The sequence below is a fragment of the Penicillium oxalicum genome, chromosome I, assembly GCF_001723175.1.
Source record: "Penicillium oxalicum strain HP7-1 chromosome I, whole genome shotgun sequence".
NCBI lineage: Eukaryota > Fungi > Ascomycota > Eurotiomycetes > Eurotiales > Aspergillaceae > Penicillium > Penicillium oxalicum.
In genome coordinates, this window is record NC_064650.1 from 5,040,104 (window position 1) to 5,064,261 (window position 24,158).

The 24,158-nt window shown below is 50.1% G+C and overlaps 10 protein-coding genes across 10 annotated transcripts; 5 read left to right on the plus strand and 5 right to left on the minus strand.

The window, feature by feature from the left end:
* Positions 1-847: 847 nt before the first annotated feature.
* POX_a01658 (U1 small nuclear ribonucleoprotein C) lies at positions 848-2,451 on the minus strand (the record flags this gene model as incomplete). The annotated part of the gene is made up of 6 exons (XM_050110584.1): positions 848-1,194; positions 1,352-1,426; positions 1,521-1,652; positions 1,722-1,823; positions 1,863-1,999; positions 2,045-2,451. The coding sequence occupies 6 exons, from the start codon at positions 2,449-2,451 to the stop codon at positions 848-850; spliced, it is 1,200 nt and encodes a 399-aa protein (XP_049974352.1).
* A 6,531-nt stretch (positions 2,452-8,982) lies between these two features.
* POX_a01659 (uncharacterized protein) lies at positions 8,983-9,426 on the plus strand (the record flags this gene model as incomplete). The annotated part of the gene is made up of 1 exon (XM_050110585.1): positions 8,983-9,426. One exon carries the CDS (start codon positions 8,983-8,985, stop codon positions 9,424-9,426), a length of 444 nt encoding a protein of 147 aa, XP_049974353.1.
* A 431-nt stretch (positions 9,427-9,857) lies between these two features.
* POX_a01660 (uncharacterized protein) lies at positions 9,858-10,130 on the plus strand (the record flags this gene model as incomplete). The annotated part of the gene is made up of 1 exon (XM_050110586.1): positions 9,858-10,130. The coding sequence occupies one exon, from the start codon at positions 9,858-9,860 to the stop codon at positions 10,128-10,130; it is 273 nt and encodes a 90-aa protein (XP_049974354.1).
* A 634-nt stretch (positions 10,131-10,764) lies between these two features.
* On the plus strand, positions 10,765-11,262 carry POX_a01661 (uncharacterized protein; the record flags this gene model as incomplete). Its single annotated transcript, XM_050110587.1, has 1 exon — positions 10,765-11,262. The coding sequence occupies one exon, from the start codon at positions 10,765-10,767 to the stop codon at positions 11,260-11,262; it is 498 nt and encodes a 165-aa protein (XP_049974355.1).
* Positions 11,263-11,627: 365 nt separating this feature from the next.
* POX_a01662 (uncharacterized protein) lies at positions 11,628-11,894 on the minus strand (the record flags this gene model as incomplete). Its single annotated transcript, XM_050110588.1, has 1 exon — positions 11,628-11,894. The coding sequence occupies one exon, from the start codon at positions 11,892-11,894 to the stop codon at positions 11,628-11,630; it is 267 nt and encodes an 88-aa protein (XP_049974356.1).
* Positions 11,895-13,752: 1,858 nt separating this feature from the next.
* Positions 13,753-14,418, plus strand: POX_a01663 (uncharacterized protein; the record flags this gene model as incomplete). Its single annotated transcript, XM_050110589.1, has 1 exon — positions 13,753-14,418. The coding sequence occupies one exon, from the start codon at positions 13,753-13,755 to the stop codon at positions 14,416-14,418; it is 666 nt and encodes a 221-aa protein (XP_049974357.1).
* A 1,098-nt stretch (positions 14,419-15,516) lies between these two features.
* POX_a01664 (NADP-dependent alcohol dehydrogenase 6) lies at positions 15,517-16,943 on the minus strand (the record flags this gene model as incomplete). Its single annotated transcript, XM_050110590.1, has 5 exons — positions 15,517-15,643; positions 15,745-16,143; positions 16,213-16,420; positions 16,519-16,795; positions 16,869-16,943. 5 exons carry the CDS (start codon positions 16,941-16,943, stop codon positions 15,517-15,519), a joined length of 1,086 nt encoding a protein of 361 aa, XP_049974358.1.
* Positions 16,944-18,509: 1,566 nt separating this feature from the next.
* POX_a01665 (Actin-like protein) lies at positions 18,510-19,798 on the minus strand (the record flags this gene model as incomplete). The annotated part of the gene is made up of 3 exons (XM_050110591.1): positions 18,510-18,572; positions 18,638-18,952; positions 19,031-19,798. The coding sequence occupies 3 exons, from the start codon at positions 19,796-19,798 to the stop codon at positions 18,510-18,512; spliced, it is 1,146 nt and encodes a 381-aa protein (XP_049974359.1).
* Positions 19,799-20,922: 1,124 nt separating this feature from the next.
* Positions 20,923-21,628, minus strand: POX_a01666 (UDP-N-acetylglucosamine transferase subunit alg13; the record flags this gene model as incomplete). Its single annotated transcript, XM_050110592.1, has 3 exons — positions 20,923-21,040; positions 21,101-21,239; positions 21,319-21,628. 3 exons carry the CDS (start codon positions 21,626-21,628, stop codon positions 20,923-20,925), a joined length of 567 nt encoding a protein of 188 aa, XP_049974360.1.
* A 232-nt stretch (positions 21,629-21,860) lies between these two features.
* On the plus strand, positions 21,861-23,088 carry POX_a01667 (uncharacterized protein; the record flags this gene model as incomplete). Its single annotated transcript, XM_050110593.1, has 2 exons — positions 21,861-22,419; positions 22,487-23,088. The coding sequence occupies 2 exons, from the start codon at positions 21,861-21,863 to the stop codon at positions 23,086-23,088; spliced, it is 1,161 nt and encodes a 386-aa protein (XP_049974361.1).
* Between the last annotated feature and the right edge of the window lie 1,070 nt (positions 23,089-24,158).

A 24,158-nucleotide genomic window follows, 5' to 3' on the forward strand; every position in this document is an offset into this window, starting at 1 on the left:
CCTCTTTTGCCTTCGTCGCCACTACGGAGTTTAGCAAGGTGGACCTGAATCATGCCATGGACCCCCTGTTCTCTCTCCCTCCCTGCCTGCTGCGCGTCATCCCTCACAGATCTCAAAACTTCGTATACCGCTGTCTTCCGCTCTAGATGCTGCGTGACAGTTCTGTTGAGTTGTACCATCGTCTCCTATTTTCTTTTCTCCCCCTTTTTTTTTGAGTCCCCTCATTCAGCTCTGGTCTTGCCCTGACTGAACCTGGCGTTTTGATGCATCCTGGTTACATGAGATTTAGCCCCGGGGTTGGGTTAACTGTGGGCTTTGGAATACACTGCTTCTTTTTGTCTCCGATTGTAAAATCCTCTACCACTGAGCACGCTCTTTGTCGCTGTAAAGCATGCCTACACCCGTCAGTGCTGGTCTCCAGGCTGGAATCCGGCGAGTATGACTATCGGATTGCAAGCAAACTAGGTCGTGTAGGCAACGGCTGGACCCGTTCAACCCACTTTCCTCCCCATGCCCATCCAACGTAAGGAATCGAAGAATGTCTGAAAGTGTGGTATACGTTGAATCGAGCTGAAATCAACCCACACACTGCACCAGTGCACAGCGCACAATGTACAGAGTCCCTCGCTCTCCAACAAGCTTGTCCGAGCTGAATTGGTACAGAAACCATGGCTTGCAATTGAAATAAGGATGTCTTCCATTGACAGTGGCAGAACAGAAGTTCTTTCCCCCGACTTTGCATCGGTTCAAATGAAAAAAGGGGAAAAAAAGTAAACACAAACCAAACCAGGACAGCAGAGAACGTTTCGAACATAGCTTTCTCTTTCCATCTCCATTCCCTCCTTTCTTACCACCAATCACCACCGATCTCCTCGACCAGGAGGAGGTCCACCCCCACCAGGTGGAGGGGGGTAACCTTCCGAGCCTCGCGGGCCTCGAGGTGTAGGTGAATCCGAGGCGCCGTGGCCATGGTGCTGTGAATGCATGGGGGGAGGGAATGCACCGGGGGCGCCGGGCGGAGGGATGGGGAAATTGGGGAATCCGCCGGGAGGGGGGGAGGCAGATTGCCTGCTCCTCCGGGGGGCATGTTAGGCATATTTGGCATGGGTGGTGGGAAGCCTCCCTGGGGAGGTGTACCGGAGGCATTGGGTGGGAAGGGTGGTGGGAAAGGCATACCGCGACCACCTGGGGGGACTGTTGGATTGATGAGGTTAGTGAGAGATATTCGTAACTCGGACGCATTTGGTAATTGTCAACAAGGGGTCAAAAGGAAGGGAGAAGGAAAGAAACGCGATTGCAAAGTGTATGAGATCACAAGGTTGCCAATGGAAGATCATGAGACGATACGTACAAGGCGGCATTCCTGGAGCACCTGGAGCACCCGGAGGTGGGATACCGAATGGAGGGGGCATTTGGCCGGGATGTCCTGTAGCGATGATATACCGGGTTAGCACTGCAACTTTTGGTTTTCTATATTTTTTTTTGCCCTCCACTTTTATAGAGCAGAGAGTGAGACAAACCTGGGAAGCCAAATGGAGGAGGTGGAAGTGCGCCAGGAGGAACCATTGCGGGATTAGGCACGGCTTTGCCTTCTGCGGCGTAAGAAGAAGTGATGGAGTCGATAACTGATTGCGCTTTCTCTTGTCCGATTTCTGAACCCAAATAGTCAGTATATGCGGGCATCTTTCTTTTCATGGGAACTTGAAGCCGGTGCCACATACGTTGGTAGTAGTCTACTACATTGCGGAGATGGTTGCGGCCAGAGTTGTGCGCTTTGCGCACACTCATCGAGTCGTGCGTGAGGTATACATCGCAATAGTCACCTATCATAGGGCTCAAGCGTCAGTCCATTGATCCAGAACTGATGAGATTGGTGTCGGTCGTCTCAATATCAGGAGTACTTTGGCGCATTGCGGCAATGGTATTCGCGTCGCGAGTCGAGAAGATCAAGAGATCTTTCAAAGCATCACGGAGGGGGTTTCGGAGGGATAAAAAAAACCTACAGAAGAGTTCATAGGATGTCAGTTGTGCGTAATAAACCAACCACAAGAGGGGAAGACTTATATTTCGGCATCTTGCCAGCTTCTGCCGCCGCTCAGAGGCAGTGGACTGAACTTTCAAAAATTCCCTTTCGAGACGCTGACAGCCCAGTGCAAGCTGTTTATGGGATACTCGGAAGTGCAGGAAGCTTTTCCAGTATCTGAAAAACGCTTCAATGTGTGCTCGAGAGTCTGTCAGGCCGTTTCTCCAGTGATTGAGTGAGATTATCGCGACAGACGGTGGTCTTCGGTCCCCGATGGCAAGGGACGTTGAGGCGGTATAGAGTGGCAGAATGAAGCTTATCGCGTCGCCCGTTGGTATCTCGCTTTGGCCGAGAGATTCGATTATGCGGATGATGTTGTTTGTAATGTCCGCATTGTACTGCTGGTGAGGTATGTGATCATGATCCATTCTCGACACTCTATCTGAGAACTGTACGCATTCCCATAGACAAAACACATCGAGACCATATCTCATACATTGAATACCGAAAGATGATTTGGAAGAGTACAAATATCCGCCTCGTAGACCCAAGCGATAAACTATACTAAGCGTATCGACTCACCATACCACGTAGCAAAAGAGGCCATATATGGCGACCCGATGGTTGTCCTACCTAAGATATTCTTTTAATTTGAAACCAACTGAAATATCATTCTTAGAAAGCGTAGATGCCGAGCTTCCAAGTATTGGAAGTCGCAAAACCACCTACACTCGCCTATCCACCTTCATTACCAAACTGACCCATCCTTTTTAAATCTCCTGGACTTTATTCAAGCAGCTCCCGTCCTGGATAGAACTTCTCATCGCCCAGTCTCACATAAGCAAAACTTCCGACGGCAAGTTTACGAAAAAAAAATGTAAAGCCGATCAACACGAGTCGTGTGTACTAGGTCCTCTTAACTTCCTTCTCCCATTTCTTTCCTCCCTCTATTCCCATCTCGATAGCCAGTAATTGTGTCCACGTGCCAAGTACTCGAGAGTGAATGCCGTTGTCGTATAACTATACCTACCCGTGAGCAATGTGTAACCATTCAAATCGATATGTGTACTTGCCGCGTCAAGTACTTAGGTAAGCCGAGAAAAAAAGAGTGTGCAACAGTTTGCTTCGAGATGAATGAGGATATTCCATTTCTGACTAAAGAATACCTACAGTACCAGGAATGAATTGCATTCCTGAATTTATTGCTTGGGAATACTCCCTATGATTGCCTCGTCATTGAAATGCCATTTCGAGAATCCCCAGCCAGGCGAGGAACACGCAGATGTATGTATGAATGAGCATTGCAACAGGTACCATTTCATGAATGATTCTTACTCGACATCCATGGTCAGAGTCAGAGAAACAATTATTTCCCAGGGCAGGTAATATGATGAAAGAATTGTGTGCGTTGTCGGGTACCTCATCTCTGGGAGGATGGGCTGGGCGATTGAACCACAGAATACTGCGGCCATCGGTTGTAGATATATACTGTTTGCCTCTCTTCGAATCAAAAAGATCACGGGAGTCTTTTCAACTAGGAAGTTTTCATGAGAACTTTTCGTCGTCAGAACGTAATACTGCCAAGATGGATGGTATTGGCCTGGAGGATATTCCTGGGGGACTCCAGTTTTGAGAGCATGGCCATCCGAACGGTCTCAGTTCGATAAGATGGTATCTCAATTGAGTACCTATCAGGTGGTAGATTCTAAGCTTTGGACTCGAACAAATGCGAGAGTGTAATGCTGAGTAGAGCTTTCGTGATATAGGCCTCATTCGTTTTACTAATGACACGCTGCTCTTTCATGTATAGGGAGATTTATGCAGGCTGTTCAGGTGCGAGTATGCCATCAATGATTCTGTATTGCACATAGAATGTACCGAGCTGGTGAATTTCGTCAACGGAAAGGACTGGAATCAATCGCATAATGAGCAAGAGAACTCAGGGGGGACTTGCACCCATCCCGTCATTCGCGGAAATCGTCCATCACTCAAGCACAACCTCATCCACAGTCCCTGGCTGTAGAGGCAAGAACATCCGCCTTGAGCTTGAACTATCCTTTGCAAAGTACAGTACTCATACTTGTGTCGGGGAAATGGAAGTAAAATCGATGTCTTCCGATTCCAAAAAAAAAAAGTAAGAATGAATTGTTCTTGAGCCAATTCCACAGGCTACAAGCTACCAGCACTACCTAGCTCACACCTACAAATTCTCTAGATTGTACAAAATATTTCGCGGATGTCTGAAAAAGTTCCAAGTCTCCATGCATGTGAGGCCACTGCCATGGTATCCAAACTCCTCCTCCCCGTAACGATCTCCCGTCCAATCTCACTTACATACGGACGACTCCCATCGTGGGTCAACTTAGTCCCGGAAGGATTGTAATAATCCTCCTGACGCAAGCATACAGGGGTTGACTTCCTTTGTTGACCGTGTGTAGTCATCCATTTCCCATTTCCCAAGTTTGCTCGGAGGAGGCGAATATTCTTCTTAGTAACAAAAACTACCTACGAGCAAGAGTACCCCATGGTGGTGTCTCCTAGATGGAAGGAGGGGGCAAGTATAGTGTATCTCCACAAGTCCTTCTCGACGACATCTTACGTCACCCGAGTCTGAAATCCAACGGATTCACAACGACACGCGCACAACCGCTCTTGATTCACATTTCCGATCCGCAGCCGGTCAACTAGCCGGTTGGAGGTTATTGGGTCACGGTCAGGACCGCCGAGAGGGAGTGTGGGCGTGGACGTGGGCAGAGCTCCAGTTGTCCGGGTCCATTTGGTCTCGACCCGTTGGCGATGAGCTGCGTTGGGGGGATGTGCAGTTGAGTTTGACAATGGGACCTTCCTAATGCTTTGGCTGTTAGGTAATACAGAGGCGAAAAGTGGGGGAATGTTTGGATGAAAGGAGAGCATGGCGGAAGCCCGGGTTGCGTTGAGCAACTTCCATCACTGTGAATCAAAGTGGGTTCGCCAATTTGCGGTTGCAGGTACGATGCAGATTTTCGATTCGAGTGGGAAAGCGGGGGAGAAAGGGTGGGGTACAATCAAAGTGGGCAAGTACAGTATGAGTTGGTGCACGGCTTCGGAAAGAGAGAGAGAATTGGTTGTTTTTGGAAGTCATTACTATTGAGGTGGAGATGACGCTTGTTGAGAGATCTAGAGATGGAAGAAGGTCTGAAGCAGAAGCAGACCTTTGACTTTGGTAAAGACCACGCATTGATGTCCCTGGTACCGATTGGCTGAGCAATTATATGCCGGAGAAGAGGCTAGAGACGAGGCTGGTCGTTGCTCACCTGGCAGGGTGTAGTATAGATCGTCCATAGTGACTTGCTAGGCACCCTGCAAATGGTCGGCACTTGACTAGAATCAAGGTATCTGCCATGTCTCTTTCTGATCACCCTTGAATCCACAAGTCCAAAGTCTCCCTCGAACATGTCGCATTGCTTTCCTGTCACACTCACAATAGTGATGCACCTCTAGGCACAGACAGGTAGAGACTACACAGGTACGAGGCAGCCTTCGAGGCCATTCTCTCATTCCTGGTGACTAACTTGTTTCAAGAAGGCTGGTCTGACTGGGTACTCATGACTTTGCCTCAGTGCGTGACCTTACCTCGTACTGGTGGTATGACGAAGCCTGGTGATGAGTCAACGAAGAACTCGAACCAGACATTAGTATTATTACTGGTAGATTCCTCCCCTCTCAGATGGGTAGACCACAACTGGCCACCAGTATCACTCGCATCAAAGATTCCATGATCCTCATCCACATTCATGCCAGGTATGCGTCAGTGGACATCAAGAAACCCCGGGTCACGCATCTCACATCCGCCAAGGGGAAGCAAGTACCGGTTTACCCCATCGCCCTCAGTCCCGGATCAGATCTGAGATCTGAACGCATAACCGGGGAGGAACCCGCTCTTGTCTACTAGTCCACCAGTCTACCCTGCGTGGTCGATGAGATTTGTTGGGAGAAACCCTCAATCCGAATCCGGCGGGAGGTTTCAGTGTGCTCGGCTGCGATTACGAAGACAACCAACTTCTTTTTGCCCCCTTTCCCCTCTCTCTTTTCCACCCGTTGTTCTAGAAAACAGAGTGGCCACATGACCTGGCAGAATAGCACTCTGGGGGCGGTGCGAGTCCGGGGAATGGAGAAACCTTCAGGTGGGCTGATCCGAGCCCGTCATGATTTTATTTGGTCTGAATCTGGGGGCGACTTGTCATTGGAACCAGCGTTTAACGGAGTATCCTTATTCCTCGGCTGAGAGTGCCGAGCATCCAGAAAGATGACAGACCCAACTGGGCCGTTTGAGGGGTGGCTCGTCTTTCTCGTTCCGAGGGTTCATTCAAGCACCGTGACCTAGACCACGTAGGATGATGATGCTGACGATCATGAGGTTGGTGGTGATGTTATTATTCTAGGCAGTCGGGCGCGCAGGACAAGCTAGGTCACGGGCCATTTTCCCTTCCCTACCATATACAACAGTGCAGAGCTCACTCAGTGTAAGTTCAAAGGAGTGACCAATTCCGGCGGGCTGGAAAGTTTCCCACCTAGTTCAGAATGGGAGTGATTCTCAATGGACATACCCAGGTGAGGGTTGAAGATCTACCTGTCACAACGTGATCATGCGTAATATGCCGCCTCCTTTTTTTTCGTGTGCTGGCCCGACCTTTGGGCTGAAGACGATATCACGAGGTCCAGTGGTCTCAGAGCACATTCACCGTTCACACCGATCCTCAGGGTGACGACGAGCGGTGGATTGGAACCGGTTCCCTCGACGGAAAAGGGAGGCGAGAAGCGTGACCTGATCAGAACGTGACGACCGCCTAGTCAGACGGGCTGCCGGATCATGCAGAACACGTAGATTGGGAATATTTGTGCCTTGTATTTCCATATCCTGGGTAGGATGAGCGAGTGATATTGGAGTTTGTCTATTTGCAGAGGAAGACGGTGTGCAGATTTACAGATTTAGAATCAAATTTAAGCATAATTTTCTTTTTTTTGCTCAAGGTGAAGAATGAAAGACTGGAAATAGGAAAAGTCTCGGATGATTATGATTGTATGCTGCAAGCGCACCTGGTCAAGTCTTGTATGGGAACCAGCGTCAAAGTCTGGGGAAGCTGGATGACCAGGAAAATCCGGGGAACTGGCCATCACGCACTCATCTCGCAGGCCGAGGGAAACCTTTTTTTCCCTTCTTCTCTCTTGCCGAGGGATTTCAACCAAAATCATCAGGGGCTTCAGGAAGGGAGGGAAGCTAAAAAAAAAGAAAAATAGGAAAAGGAAAAAGAAATAAAGTGGGATCTGAATGACCAATCAGGGTGTAAATTCCTTGCACGATGATTGGAGACTGGTGCCGCACTCGGATCGATCGGCCATTGAACAGCCAAGTCTCATGAGCGTGCAGAGTTTTCCTTTCGACTCTCATGCGGCCCCCAGTTGGATTTTGAGTTTCACCCCCCCTTCCTCTTCCTCTCTTCCCCATGGTGTGATTATGTGATTCCCGCCCTGGCCATCTTGGTCTTTTATTCTTTTTTTTTTCTCCCTCTTTCCTTTCCTGGCCGCATGTCGTCATATTGAGGCCCCATCATGTAAGAGCGGTCTTGATCCGGGGTACACTAATCCCGTTGAGGCTACGCGTCGAATGAAAACTTTCGCGTTCGCTCTCGGCATGGGTTGGGCGCAATAGTTCAGCACGCTATTCTGGGCCAAGTGGACATGACTCCTCGTACAGGGTACAACAATAGTAACACGACGAATTTGGGGGAGAAAACCCAACGCTCAACCTCGAGCAATTTGGGTCAATTGAGCCAGAATGTGCCCAATGGATACCAATTGACCGCATTGTCATGAACCGGGCAGTGGCGATGATCTGGTCCGAGTTACTTGTGAAAGGCTGAGGAGCAGAGCAGGCTGGTTTCCAGCATGCGGTTCTTCTTCATCGCGCATGGCGCAATTCGCAGGGCGGACACTTGTAACTTGCCAGGGGCAAAAGAGAAAGGAAGCCGAGAGTGCGTGACTCCTCGTCTGTGATGCCGGCGGATGATCTCCTGGGCTCAGGTACCGCCGCCTGCACTAGTTTGCGCTCCCACCCTCACTAACTCACGTAACCCCCCGTCGCGTCCAGTCGGTCTGTGGACGCTCTTCCCTTGCTGGGCCTCTCAAACATGGGCTCCGCTCGACCCACCGAGGAAAATGTTCCTATGCGGCCCAGGAGGACACAAAATTCCCGCACCTGCGCGCATGAAGCATGGTCTGTAGCCTGTACAATAATCTGTGCAGCATTGCATACGCTGCACTGCAGTGTATATGCACTCACTACTCAAATTGGGACTATGGCCAAGTTCACTGGTGGTATGGGGAATCTTCTCCAATGCATCGAGGACCACGGCATGCGTTCGATGCTGCGTCGGCCATCGAGGTCCCCCGTCCCAGATTTTTTTTTTCACCATGGCGACAGCTCTACGATGGAGTCATCGTCGACGACAAGATCAAATTGCCCCCTTTCAGATCAGCCGATCCACAAGGCGTGGATCTGGGATTCAGGCTGGTGCCGTACCTTCCATCGACCCGTGAATGGTAAGCGAGCGTATAGTAGAGAGACACACACGCGCCTAAGTAGTGGGGACCTGTGGACAGGAACTATGCCATCATCAGGGATTCGGATACGCTACGGTCACACTGTTTGATGTCGATCAGCAGCGGTCGAGATCGCAACAAATGCCTCGAAGACAATAGAGAAAAAGGTCTGACGGGATGAGGAGGGTTTCACTTGATCGTGTCCACCAACCATGCGGCCGAGATGGGGAAAATGCCTCATTGCTTGTATAGTAGCACGACAGATCAGACCAGTATGCCATGATGGCCGTCAGAGCTTCGAGTGATGGCCTCCGACGATGTCGCAACGGGCTCGCGTCACGACTGGGCGGTTGAGCGCATCCTGGCCACGCTCCTGTCCAATGTATACATACTCTCCGCGCGTCCGCCCTGCCCAGACGGTCTCCGTTGACGGCCGGCCCGGGATGATGCAATACGACCGGTGTCATGCTCATTTGGGTTGCGAGCGATTCAACCAGTCATCCTCAGGTCACACGGGCGTGTTCCTCAGTGCGGCTGGTGATGGCGACGGATGGCGACCTGGCGGGGAATCCATGAACCATCCTACCCACTGGCGCCGGGCACGTCTACTTTCAGGGCCATGGGGCCTCACGATCATCCCGAATAGGCAATTCACTTCATGCATCCTTCTGGAGGGGAGCTGGGACGGGGGAGACGCGGCAGACCTGGGCGATCTGAAAATCGGGAAACTCGATGGACCAGACCTGACATTTGGATCAACCAGGAGGGGCCACTGGCTAGCCCAGCCACGAGGGCGCCAGGAAGACGGTGTGAACGGCCTCTGAGCCGACCGCAAAAGATGTCCAGTGGTCTCTTGTATTCGTGTATAAATGGTATACTTTCTTACATCGAGTCAAATGTATACAGTTCCAATGTTCCACGATGATCGACAGTGATCGTATTGTGGTGTAGATCCTCAGCAGAAAAAAAAAAAACCCCCCACTGCCCAGTTGACTACATCAAGGACACAGGAGCACTGCGAGTGACCCAAACGGTCCTGGACAGTTACATTCTTCCACACGTCGCAGACCCAGCTCCAGCTTGAACGTTGGTTCATCCAGCTGGAACATGGTGACGGTGAGGTGTTTTTGGGGAGTTCGTGGGTTTCCTGGGGGTAATGAAAACCTCGTTGCGGTGCCTCGACCCGCTTGGCATCCCTGTTTCCAGCCGCCAAGAACGATGATTGGTGGGCCAGGCAATTTCTCTTACGTGCGAAATGGAGCCGGGCTTGTGGAGATCAGATGACCACTCTGCCCATGACGGTTCGCGCAGGAGTCACGACTTCAACCCTTTGGTGTCGGGGACTGAGCTGTGGGAGGAGCTTAACGCAGCGGGGGATATTAGGCCAACCAAGGCGCCTCGTGGTCTCCAAGGTAAAGCGAGAAACAAGGCGCGCGGCTTCAGAGGGCGCCAGTCCAAGGCTCAAACATCATGCGCAGACGAGGATCTCTCAGATGCGTCAAAAATCCAAAGGATCATTCATACCTAGAGAAAAAAAAAAGAAAAAAAAAGTCGTCCCCATATTTTCCAGGCATCCATTCTCATGACTCCGGTGGCTCGCGACACTCAGACTGGCCATTCTGGTCTTGCCGGTTGAACCACATGACATGATGACAGCAGGTGCAAGAAGAGGGAAAGGGGGAAGGCCTAGGCGAGTTCTGAGTAATGGTGGTGAGAACATGCGAGAATTGATGGAAAATGAAAATAAAAAGAAAATTCAACAAAAATCATAAAATCACAATGATCATAATTAATCCACCGAGAAAAAAAAATCGAAGAAAAATTCCCCACAGGGCCGAAAAAAGCCCCACCTGCAAACAGCGTGTGACCCGTGGATGTTGTGCCTGGCCACTTTGTCACTCGCAAGGACCTGACCGTGTCGATGGGCGGCTCGCCATCTATAAAACTTGTTCGCTCCCCGCCATGGTTCACGATAGTCTCCATACTTGAATACCACAAGATCCTCGCTTTCTACCCAGATCACCAACGTTGCTTTTGACAGCTTAATCAGAAGATTGTGCCATCATCCTCCTCATAGTGAGAACTTCTACCAGAGTTGCTTTGCAGCTTCGATTCCTCGTATTTCGCCTGCTCTCCAAATCACATCAACACATACATTCACCATGCCTTCCGCAAGAACCGCTAGCTACCGGGTGATCGAACCACACCCGTCTGTGCCATCTTCCAATCGTCCGGCTCTGTACACTGGCCGGGGTGGCAGCGGTAATGTCATCAGCTTGAAGAATACCAAGACCACCGACTCTCGAACGGCCACTGGTCCTGCCTCCTTGACTCGCCTCGACTCTCGTGGTCCCTCTACCTACACTACCGGCCGCGGTGGTGCCGGTAACGTCCACAGCAGCAGCGAACGCGCCATCTTCAGCTTCGACGAAGAACTTGAGCGGGACTTGCGCCGCGCTGCCCCCGTCTATCACGTCGGCCGTGGAGGCGCTGGCAACATGATCTACAGCGACGACGCTTCCAACTGCAGCCTGACCCGCAAGTACTCGTCGACAAGCACCAACACCACCAGCAGCACTGGTTCCGTGGCCGATCGTGCTCGCGACATGGCTCGCCGTGGCCTCGAAAAGGGCTGGGGCAAGCTCAAGGGTAGCTCCTAACCGGGGCTCGCCCTCTTTGCTTCGCCCGTTTCTTTTTCGTTTAATGACCATCACGACATTCATGACCACCAAACCAAAAAAAGTTCTGCTGTCTTTTCTCGATGCCTTATTGGCCATGTTTTCATTTTCAAACTTCACTCTTGTTCCCCCGTCACTTGACATTAATGATGCGTGAACCGGGCACTCGTCTCCCGAACCCTTTTCCCCACGAGCGAGAGCAAAGCTGGTATCTTGTCCATTTGACAACCAATTGGGCGCCTTCAACAATTCGCACCTTTTTCTTAATCCTCAACGTTTCTATTATTCCCTCGCGACGCTCGATACCCTATTTCTCGCGACGCTCCCGTCATCTCTGACCTCCTTGACTACCGCGCCCACCTCTCCGCGGGAGGGTTCTCTTTGTCCTGGTTCACCTGTTGGACTCGCTCCATATTCACCAGGACCTCGGCAGAGTCGATGTCCGACGCGCACACTTTTCTGATCATCTGGGCTTGCTCCGTGTGCATTTTCTGCATGACGAAAAACTGGTACTTCGGTCCTGGGTTCTTCCTAAATCTGCATCGGAAGACGCTCATTGAGGCATTCTCATCTTTTTTTTTCTCCTCCCCCGTGATAGACCCTCGAAGCCGCATATTGCATTGGTCCATTCGGAGTTGAGAGACTTTGATTGCTCTTGTAGCGTCTGCATCCCTGTTGTTCTCCCCTTTCCTGTCAAGTTTGATTCCCACGGAATCTACACTACATTTTCCTCTCTTCAGACCACAGTGCTCACAAGAGCACACTACATAGGCAGGAACTCCCTTCAGCTACTACTTTCTAGCTTTGGGCCCGCGCCTCCCTGACAATGAAATTCCAGAGTCGATCCAGACTCGTTTTTTTTCTTTTTGGAATCACCTCTCAATTCTGAAGTAATTGCTCATCTTTCACTCTCGTAAACTTCCTAATAAATTCCTACCCCTCGTGGTCCGATGATCCTCTAGTGCTGCCCCCAAGATCAAATTTTTCGCGGTGGGTCTGCGCCTCTATGGCGACACCTTTGCGCTCGGCCCAGCTTTGGGCGGTTGCGGTGGCCACGCCGCTTCACTGCTTTAACTGCTTGGGGCTCGGCCGCACCGTCATCGAACCGCCAATATGCGAGACCAGCCGGCGGACTTGCCCATTTTTCCATTTTTTTTCTTTTTTTTTAATTCTTGCTTCTCTCAGCTTCCAGCTTCTACCACATTCCTACTTTGTGTATTCTTTCTTCTCCTAGTAATAAGGACTATAGAAAATAGTATTGCAAAAAAAAAGATCCATGATTAAGAAACAAAAAGAGCGCTATTGTAATTATTCAAAAAAAGAATATTTCTCTAATCCTCCAATAGCAATAAACATACCTCGCCTCTTCGAATTCACCAACAAAAATCTCATTTTATTGCACTTTGCACTGTGGACTTTGGAAAATATCTTTCCTCGGTCTCCGTCCATGAATGAGTCTGGTCGGGAAGGGGGGGGGGGGTTGAGTGGTTCCTATTGGATCTCTGCACTACATTTGCTTTTTGACCGATGACCTCTAGAGGTAATCGTCCGTGTCTGGAACCGAGAAGATCGATCCTTTGAGATGAAAGAGATGATGCCGTCTTGGTAGTGATTGTGTGATAGTTTGTGATCGGTTTTTTTTCTCTTCTTTTGCGAAATAGGAAGCAAGTCAAGAAAAAGAGAGATTATCTGCTAAACCCGTCTGGATGGTCTCATGATTGATCAGGTATGGACAATGTGACCCGGGTTAAGAGGGTGTGGTCTACGTATGGGGGATGGCCTGATGGCCTGATGCTTAGTACTATTCAAATGTTGGGCCAGTGACTGGAGCAAGTTGATTGAGTGGCCAACCTACTCATAGCTATTATGCTATTGATTCACTCGAGGGGTGAATGATCTGATTCTTATTTCATTGTAGTTGTCCATTGATTATTTTCCCTGGGGTTATGATTAATAGGGCATGATCATATGATATTTACTGCAGGAAGGGTACAATGCGGTTCAAGAGTTCTCGGACACTACGCTAATTTAGCACTTTTTTTTTTTGAAGACGCGTTTTCGCGTCCTTTCGATTTTCTATCACCACGCAGCTATAGAGCGGTCTTTGGGGACCGAAATTAGTGGTAATCTGTGATCCAGGAGCTGCCCTCCGGATGCATGATGTTTCGACCCAGCCACACTACGCACAAAGGGCCTACGGGCCACCGTAGTGACCACGCGCAAGGTGTAGTTGCGCCCCGCCGTACCTGCGGGACACAACCACCACACGTGGAGCTATCTTGGAACCTCCACTCTGATCCGAAGCCTCACTATCGGACTAGACCAGTGGTCCTAATATACTCCTTCAGTACTAGGATATCAAGTATCTCTGACCATAATTGTCTGCGTTCTGGCTTACCAGTCATGTGATTCAAATAAAAAACCATTCATATCGTCCTTGAAAGACTTCAAAACGTCATGAGGTCAGGCATCATGGTCGTCGCCATCATCTTGAGCTTTCTATCCGCTCTCTATCAGCCAGTTATGGGCTGGTTCCTTCCTACCAGGACCCCCTCTAGTCCCCCGGAAGATCAACCCCCAGAATATCAACCCCCCAAAGATCAAGCATTGTGCGACCTGCGCACCGCGAATGCAAATTCGACAAACCTTATCCAATCGACGGTTACGGAACGAGTTGTCTTCAACCGCAGAGGATGCATGGTCTACGGCTACCCATCCACTGGCGGAGTTCTGATCAAGGACGATCCGACTCTTGCCGAGTTGCGTTTCCTATCGGTCCTACTCTTCTACCCCTCAGAGCGCTCGCCCAGTGCCGAAGAAGAAGACGAATTCTGCAATCTCATGCAACGTATTGGGGCGAAGCTTTGGCCGAGCCACGAGGCATGGTTCACCTCATTAATAACGCCACTGCAAGAGTCGACACCGGGAGACAAAAAAGTTGTGTATTATGGCTGGCCGATAGATGGAGTGGGTGTGTGGGTCTTGAGATATGACAGTCCGTTATATCGGCCCAGAGATTTCGGAAGAATGAGTTTTGCGATGACTATGGATGAAAGGGTTGAGATTCTGAAAGAGTATGGCGCTACCTTCTATGAAGATCCGACACAAGTAGAGGAACTTCGCGGCGTCAAATTTTAAGCTCACGGAGTCTGAGGCCGCCTGCGTGTTGGGTAGTTTGGGGGTTGAAGTTTTTGTACATTTGATGCGATGTATGTACACACGTCACGTGGTGAGTGACTGCCATTTCAACCACATTTGCAATATACCAAGCTTTGGTACGTTCTCAAGACTGCCGAGAAGGTCTCCTCCTGGAATAGAAGATGGATGTCAAATGTAGGCTCTCCTGGTACAAATGTACATGTAACGAGTAATCTGCCTAGCTCAAGATCACCGCTGTGGACGCAGCCCTCGTCTATTCTACAAGGTCTGGAACTCTGACTGGCTATCTTTTTTCAAATCAACCTAAAAAAAAAAATTCGTCTTGTCAAACGCCAGAAGTTGCCATGCAGATGCGTGAGCAGAGCCGCGCTGCCAATAACCCTGGAAAAAGGATACAGAACGGGGAAACATATCTAGTAATATACAAAACGAGGCGCGGGAGCCTTTGATAAAAGAGGAAAGCGACGAGGAAGACGTTTCTGTGAAATGGCCATGCTATGCCAGCCCACGCTAAGCATTCCTTGTCGCGCGACCGACGACATTCAGGGGCAGAAAGACATCCCAGGCTACTAGTACTAGCTGTACTCAAGCCACACGCCAGTTAGTAGTATGGTGGGTGACCACATGCGAATCCTGACTGTTGTATGTTTTTGGGGGCTTTTTTTTTGCACAGCGGTCCTGTTCGTCCGGGAAGAAAGGGTCACGCTGTCATGACAGTAGACTCGTGACGTGATGTCGATGTATTTGAGCTCGTTGTGTCGTCGCATTGAGAACCTGGAGCCCAGGTCCAAGCTATTTCTCAAATTGAATATGCAGGGATTCTCTTCAAAACAGGCGAGTACACAAGTGGAAAGGTTCTGATTTTCTAATATCGAAATAAGCATTCAGGTATTCCATGATATCCATGACTCTGCTATCAGACGCTTCTACCACCACGCCAACCATGCTTTCGTATCTATGTACTGCGTCGCTGGGAATCTATGGCCCAGGACATCCATTATTCATAACTATTAACGTAGCCTTTTTTTCAGGAAGAGAAGTCGGGGGGTGGACTTGAGTGTTTCTCAAGTTGCCCTCTTAAGCCCGCTTGCCAAAGACCTTGTCGTAGCCAACAAGGGTGACACGGTATCGTACGTCACCCTTGTACACCTTTTCGACGGCAGTCTTGCAGCCCTCCTCGCTGATGTCGATTGTCTCGACCCAGCTAAATGACCGTGTCAGTTGATGGTCACCACGGGAAAAAGGGGGAAAAAGAACATAAAGTCAAAGACGGGAGAGGATATATCGGATGGACAAAGGCCTTACCTCTTAATGTTAGATTTGGCAGCCAAGTCCAACATGGCCTGAACTTCCTCGCGACTACCAATGTGACTGGCCGCGATAGCACAGCCATTGCTCATGAAATCCGGGGTATTCAGAGGAGGGAAGGGTTTGTCGGAAATACCGACTGTGTGGAAGGTCCCGTTGACCTTAAGGGTGCTGAAGTAGGCACCCATGTCAAACTTATCAGTCGCGTCGGTGGTGTTTAGGATAAAGTCAAACTTGAACTTGTGAGACTCGTTCCAGCCCTTCTCGTTGGTGGAGATGAAGCCCTTGGCTCCCAGGGCCTTGGCGTCGGCCTCCTTCTTAGGGGAGTGAGACAGAGCGTAGACATCGGCGCCCATGGCCGCGGCGAACAGAATACCAAAGTGGCCCAGACCGCCGCTATCCAGATTCATGGTCAGTACGATGGATCACAGTTAGAGCAGTCTTGCTGCCGGGAGAATCTCTCACATTCCGACAACACCAACCGTCTTGCCGGGACCGATCTTGGCCCGCGACAGAGGGCTGTATGAGGTGATACCAGCACACAGCATGGGCGCAGCCAGGCTGGTCTCCAGCTTCTCGGGAATGGCGAAGACAAAGTACTCGTGGGCACGGATGTGGCTGGCGTATCCACCATAGGCCATGGAGCCGTCGGGGTAGGTGGCATTGTAGGTATCTAGATGTTCCCAGAAATCAGCTTGGCCGTCACTCCTCATTTGGGGCTTCCTTTTTCCCCCTCCCCCTCCAACCCTCCTCCCCTTCATATTTACTGACCAACTTGATGGGGGCAATAGTTCTCATTGCCCGACTTGCACACGTCGCACTCCAGGCAAGCCCAGACCTGCGCACCAACACCAACCCGGTCACCCATCTTCACGGTGGTGGCCTTGGAACCCAGTCCAATGACCTTGCCAATCACTTCATGACCCACACAGACGGGGAGGCTGGCTTGACCCCAGCCGCCGGTGATGGTGTGGACATCACTGCCGCAAACACCGCACGCCTCAATGGCGATCTCGACATCGCGCTCACCGAGAGGCTTAGGTTTGAACTGAATTATAATCGACCAGAGAGTCAGAAGTCATGGCGCGCACATGGCAATTATGATGAGAGATCACCCATACCTCTTGCTTCTTAAAGTCACTCCACTTCTCGTGGGACTGGACCATGAAGCCCTCGAATGTCTCTGGATAACCCATATTGCTGATTGCGAGATTTTAAAATTGCACCGCGAGAACAAGATCCGGTTAAAGAAAATATGAGTGACTCGAGAAACAATGGAGATTCCCGTCTTTAAAGTGCCCTCGGCCTTTGGTCTACACAGCCCTCGTTTCAGGTTTTTCCCCTACACCGCGTGGCTATGGCGTAGTCCCCTTTTAGCTAAAGTGTCTTGTCAACTCGACAATCGCCAGTCTTCGAGCAGACATTGTGGGGTTTAAGGGCATATCATTGGTTCACCACAGAGCTGATAGGAACCTTCAACGCATCTCCGGAGAGGCGAACTAAAAGGTGGCTGGGTGACATCATCGATAAGTGTATGAAAGTTCGTGACGATGGATCGAGACGTTCGGGTTTCCTTGCTCTGTTCGATCGAAGGTCAGACTCACTCCACTCTCCCCCACATAAAAGCTTGACGTGACAGCTTGTGGCCAGGCGAGTGGGAATCTGGGAGAGCCAAAGTCATTCAAGCCAGCGTAATTTACATTGAGTCCAGTGAGTGAATTTGGGGGAGACAATTTCGATCTATTGCGTGGGATAAGGCAGCTTGATTCCAGCCATGTTGTGGTTCGAGTGGCCGGAACTTGATGCTATCGTCACTGCATCGGAGAAACTCCACAAGAGGAGAAAGGCACCCAGGCCGTCGGTCCGATGCCCACCAATCAAATCACGGGAACATGAGTCGTCTCGCCGCCATCGCGGGGGTTGCAAAACGCGGGTTCGGCTGCCCTTTTGGAGGAAGTCGGCCGAGATGTTTCCTGGCTTGACTTTGCCGGGTGAAGACACTATCTGGAGATATGAGATTGATCTCAATACCGGTGGAGACGTCAGCAAGCATGGCATGGATAATGATCAATCTTCGGTGCCTACTACTAACATTGACCTCTGGGTAACTTTCTTTCTCTCTCTGCCAAAAAAGGCAGTCCCACAAGTCCGTCCCTGTCGCGCAGAACATGTGTCGCCGCCAAGGAAGATTGAAAATTCATGAGCCGAGTTCGATACCAGCGCTTGAAACGAATCATACAGATACATTAAAGAATGATTGCTGGCGTCAGGCAAGGTCCGCGATCCACACCAGACGCTATCGAAGCCAGTTGCTTCGAATCAATGACTAGGTGAACAAAAATTGTATTTAGACATAATGGCAAGGCAGTCAAAATGTGTCCCATTCAGCGAGACTGTTCGACTTGGACCACAAGTGCACAGAAATAAGATGGGATGAAGGGGGTATCAACAGTCACAGGCGCGACCTGAGTTTATCGAACAACAATTTGAGGCATGAGCAGTGACCACTAGAGCAACTTCCATCTTGCGCTGCCAATTCATCAAATGAAGTTCCGCCATCATGAAGTCGGCAGAGCTTCTTCACGTTCCGCCGCATATTTTCTGCAAAGTACAGGAAGGGTCAACGGGCTTATCATGATTTGCCGCAATGGTACATGTCGCATTTGGAAGTGGTCGTCCCAGGTGGCAGAACCACATGGCAGACGGCAATGTTGACCAGGATCGCAGTCCCGGGTCGGTTAGATTCGATAGAAATTCGCGACTTATGCGAATCGCTTAAAGATAATTTCGGGATCTTCATGCCACTCGTCCGCACTCACCCACATCTGCGACAGGAGAGGTTAGTGGGCTGTACTGAGCAAAGACACGCGTCTGGCTTCTTGTCACGTACCTTTCGGAATGTGCTCAGACCGGCGAGAATGCTTCCACCGATCCATGTCGTGTACTTGCGCTCTGCTGGCGCGGAGATTCGGATCTTCATATCCTCTACAGCAAGTCTCTTGATCTCACGCATCAAACGATCGGGGAAGTTCTTGCATAATGTGGAGCCACCGGAGAGAACGATGTTCAGGTATAATGATTTGCGAAGATCGAGATCAGTGCGAGTGATGGCATCCTGGACAATCTGGTGCACACCGGGGTATTCGAGGCCGATCAATTCAGGGTCGAAGAGAATTTCGGGGGCGCGGTATCGTTCTTGGCCAATCTAAGGGGCAGACGTTGGTTAGCAAACGAACCCTTTTAGTGTTCACCCGATGGTCGGGGGAGCGGAGCGCAATTTCACCTTAATCTTGTGTCCGTCAGGTAACGTGTAATCAATCCCCTTGGCATCAGACTTGTGATAACTGTTCATCCACTCCTTCTCTTCCCTTTTGGGGTCAAGAGACACGTAGCACACTTTCTCCTTGATCATTCGCACCACCTCCTTTTCGGCACTGGTGTGTAGCACATGACCCGCTTTGCGAAGAAGCAATTGCATTTGCTCGGTAACGTCACGACCTGCCACGTCGATTCTTCGAATACTGTTTGGGATCGCGAATCCCTCAAACACGGGAACCGCGTGGGAGACACCGTCTCCGGAATCGAGAACAACACCCGTTGTGCGCCCCGACGCGTATAGGGACAGTACCGCTTGAATGGACATGTACAGTGCGGGCACATTAAATGCCTCGAACATGAGCTGGGCGGCCATATCACGGTTGGCGCGAGGATTCAGGGGCGGTTCGGTCAGAAGCACGGGGTGCTCTTCAGGGAGTGTTTTCAGCTCGTTCTCGTAGACATAGTGCCATATAGATTCCATGTCCTCCCAATTTGTGACGATGCCATGCTCAAGTGGATATCGAATCTTCAAAAGACCGCGCAGGTCCTGCGCGCGCTGGCCGATGAATGAATCTCCCTCTAATCCACCGGCCATAACCCGTGGGTGTTTGGGCCGGCCAACGAATGACGGAAAATAGCATGAGGGGATTTCCTCGCCCGCAAATCCGGCTCGGATGGTTCCACTCCCATTGTCAATGACAATGGGTACATTGTGAAGGGTAGCCTCTGCCATTGCGGGGAGGTGTAGAAGAGATTTGGGAGAGGACTCGGAGTCGGAGTCAAGATTGGGGAGTGGAAAGTTCAGGCGCAAAGTAGGCAGCACGGCCCTGCGACCTGAGATGGAGGAGTCGCAAAGTCCGGCTGAGTCTCAGGCAGCCTGTGAATAGTAAATTTGCGAGAGTTGGACTGGACGCTAAACGATTCGAGAATCTGAACGAGGGGGTGTGGATTGGAGTGTAGATCTTGCAGCTTCGCGTTGGGAGTTGTCAACAAGAAGCTTGGGCCAATCCGAAGTTCCCCTGGTCCCGTCCACTCCACACGTCTCCATGCAAGGACATCCACGTGCTTAATTTTCATCCTCTCTAGTTGTTCGCTTGAATACAGTTGTTTATTTGAGAACGAGGGACTCTCGAAAGGACATTGCTACATTTTCACTATAGACTTGGTTGATAAATTTTCATTTTCAACACAGTAAATTCACAGACATGCTACTCACCGTCGTCCGGAATATATAGAACTCCGAGTCGTAGGAGGACAAGGCGATGATCGTTTCAGAGACATCACCAGTAGGTAGGTAGGTGGTGCAATTTAACGAAAAACACCAATAATGCCCAAGCATCCATCCATACCACCCGAGAAGAGTCTGTTGAGGGCTCCTCATGGATGAAAGGGCTTGCCAACCTGCCACTGAACTGCGCTGGATGACACTTTTCTAGAATCGACCTCATGAACGAACACCCAGACTAGTAAAACAAGAATAGGTAGTGAAACAAGGACAGCAAGTAGAAGCCCCTCGGTGGCTTTTACCTTATACATGTCCGTTGTAAAATTTCCATCTAGCGAGTTATAGGCTGGAAGAAAAAAAGAATTAGAAGCGAACCCTGAATAATGTGCCCTGCCCTGTGGACACGACCAGATCGATCGGACAGAGCTCTCGACCGCCAAAAGACCAGAGGAGGCAAAAATTTCCATTCGGTTTCTGGGTCACTCTTAAAAAGTGATCAAAAGCAATAGTCAAAGGAGATGTGCCTAGAAGAAAGGTACTCTCTCTTTCCGTTCCGTACTCCAACACCAACGACAAAATGGGTATCATCATTTCTGCGATTCGTCAAATTGTAGGAAGCCAAAGGTAGCATCCTAGTCCACCCATGAGAGTTCGTCCGACATGGCCGTAAGTGGCTGATTATTCTGTTGTCGGAAAAACGGTGCAAGGCCAGTACACTTTGCAGCTTGGCCAACCACACTGGGAAGATCACTGCGAGGTATTAAGTCAGAGAGAACCGAGTGAAAGGTAGAATGATAGCGTAGTACTGACTCAAGTTTACCAACTATGACATATCCTTGTTTGGCTAAGGCCTCGGCTAGCTCTTGCTGATGATTGTCCGCAAGAGAAGGGTTCGGAACAACGACCAGAGGAAGGCCGGCACGTAGACCATCGAGAATCGATCCAGTCCCTGTCACCAGATCCGTCAGAGATGATGCTCGTTACTGGAAAGAGAAAAGAGAAAATAGGAGAGATGAGAGATCAGATACCGGCATGACTGATCATCATTCCAAGCTCTTGGAAGCGTATGTCGTCCTTGCGCACCATGCTCAGATATCGGGTCATATCTGAGCAGAGCTCAAAGCCGCCAATTTCAATGCTATGAAGCACTTTACCACTCTCATACTCAGCACGATAAGCGTCAAATACTTCCTGACCGCCTTTCCCATATTGAATCAGAAGCCGTGTGAATTTGTGCTTCTCTAATTCCGCCAAAAAGGCATCTTGAAGGACGGCTTGGACGAGCTCGTGAAATGAGGCGGTAGCCCCAACGGTGACGAAACAGAGTTTGACAACCATGACGACTTGCAATGACTCAATGAAAGAGGAGTGAACATTAAATGAAAATAAAAGCAGTCTCGTTTAATGGATGAAAACGATCGATACTTTCAATCACTCTTGCTACTCTTGATGTACCACATCACGTGCGTCACATTTCCCAAAATAGACTAGTGTTTCGCGGACCCAAGACGGAAAACATCAACCAAAGGCACTCCCGACATCCTCGCTGTGTCGTATCGCGCCCGCAAAAATGGCATCTATCGCTCGGTCATTGACTCGCTCGGCACGAACTCTGGTCCCTAGGGGCCCAGGGCCCATCTGCAGACGACCATTCTCCGTCTCACCATTCCGATTTGTGTCCGAGGACCCCGTTATCCCTCCACCTCCCAAGGACCTTAAAGCGGAGGACTATCCACCAGCTCCTGAGTATTCTCCAGATATGCTGAGCAAGGAAGAGCGGTCCATGTATGATATGCTGTCGCCAGAGGACCGAGCGGCCTTTGACGCGGAGAACCAGCGCCTAGTGGCCGATTTCAACAATCTCGAGAAGCGCGCCGCGGCTTTTGCGGAGATTCAAAAGAGTGTCGATCAAATCGACAAGCAAGAAGACCTTCGATTTGAAGATGTGCGACTCAAGACCCGCGGTTTCTGGGCTGAAGATGACGGAGATGAGATGGCGCAAGTGGAAGACGGCGACGAAGACATTCAAGATGATGAAATCACCTCAATGGCACACGCCGAAATGGAATTGCACCGAGAGATGCGAGAATATGCCCGCATCGCTGCTTGGGACTTGCCGATGCTTAGCAGTAAGATTTCCCATACTCTGTTGCTATTCGTGAATGGATTTCAATGCTCACTATTTTTCTCCAACAGAACTCGCCAAGCCCTTTGATCTGCCCCCAAAAACACACATCCTCCGATTCCGTTACACAACGTACATGGGCGAGCAACATCCAGCTGAACCCAAGGTCGTCGTTGAGCTCGCGTCTCGTGATCTCACCCCTACATATCTTACCGAGGCTCAGCGTCAGACATTCCTCAAGCTGGTCGGTCCCAGATACAACCCGCAGACCGATATTGTCAAGATGTCAACCGAGCAGTTTGGTTCACGAGCCCAGAACAAGCGTTACCTGGCTGATGTGGTCAATGCTCTTATCCAAGAAGCCAAGAAGGGTGACGCCTTTACCGACATTCCTCTGGACTTGCGCCACCACAAGCCTAAGTTCCGCCTGCAGTTCCCCGAATCTTGGAACATGACCGAGCAGCGCCGGGAGCAGCTGGCCGCACGCCGCCAGGAGCGTTTAAATGCCCAAGCTTCCCGTGAAGCTATTGTTGATGGCAATCAGATTGTGTCCGAGGCCGCGCTATCCCTTCCCGAGCTGAATCCCGCACTGAAGGCTCGTGCCACGGAAGAGCGTGAAAAGGTGGCCGTCAAGGTTGCGGCACGGCCATCCAAGAAGGGACTTCGCCGATAAAGGCCAGAGGGGGTTCGCAATGTACAGTTATGCTTTGCATGGTCTGTTTCTTTGAGTGTACGACAAAAAACTTGCGACCAGACATTTTGCAGGCGCGGGCGCATATTATAGGAGGTCTCTTCGGCCTTGTTTGTTTGTTTTCTTCAGTGTACTATAGCCACAACCTTTTTGCCCTACTACTAGATCAATCAACCTATTCAATTCAGGAGGAACTTGTGTTTGATGATGCACCCCAACCATCTCGGAGCCACGGCCATCATTGTAGAGCTTCTGTGAACATGCATCCGACCTTGCTTGTTTCATTTGCAGTATTGATGCCAAGTGGGCTTCACCATGACCAATGAACGTTGATTATGTCACTAGTCTGGGCACGATCGGAACCGTCAGTTAGGGTGCGGGAAGTCTAACCTGACGTACATCTTTGTTTTATCGTCAGCTCTGTCTCTAAGATCGATTGAATAATGGAAGAATTGGCTTCATCTTATTTGAATTGTTGTCCTATTGACTTCTGGTATTCTTGTCAGTGCCACCGACAGAGTTGGAAAAACGGCAGCAGAGTATCCGGTCCATTTCAGCTCAAGACAGACTTCAATCAAGGTCGCGAGCCACCGACCCACAGTCTAATTGTCTGGGCGCCCCTTGGGTGAGGAGCGGACCTGAGACGACATATCAAAAGGAATTGGTATACAGAAATGGCAATTTTCCAAATGCTTTCCCTTCAGCCATAAAAAGGGGTTCAATCAACATCGATGCTCTGGCACCCCAGAAAGTGATTCATGTCCAAGGTGGTGATCATTGTGTCTTGGTCATTGTCATTACCAGGGAGAGGACAACATCAAACCAGCAAGGCATCTTCAAAATTCACACTGAGAACGATAACATATATTCATCAGCAGATTCACAAGAAAGGACACATCTGCAGAGCAATGCATACCATGACAAGCACTGAGGCTGTTAATCACCAAAGATGGCACAGACCGACAAATCCAAACATGTTGTCATTTTCTTTTCCTTGGCTGGTCTCTGTTCTTATAAAAAAAAGATGTTGAAAAGAAAAACCAAAAAAGGCC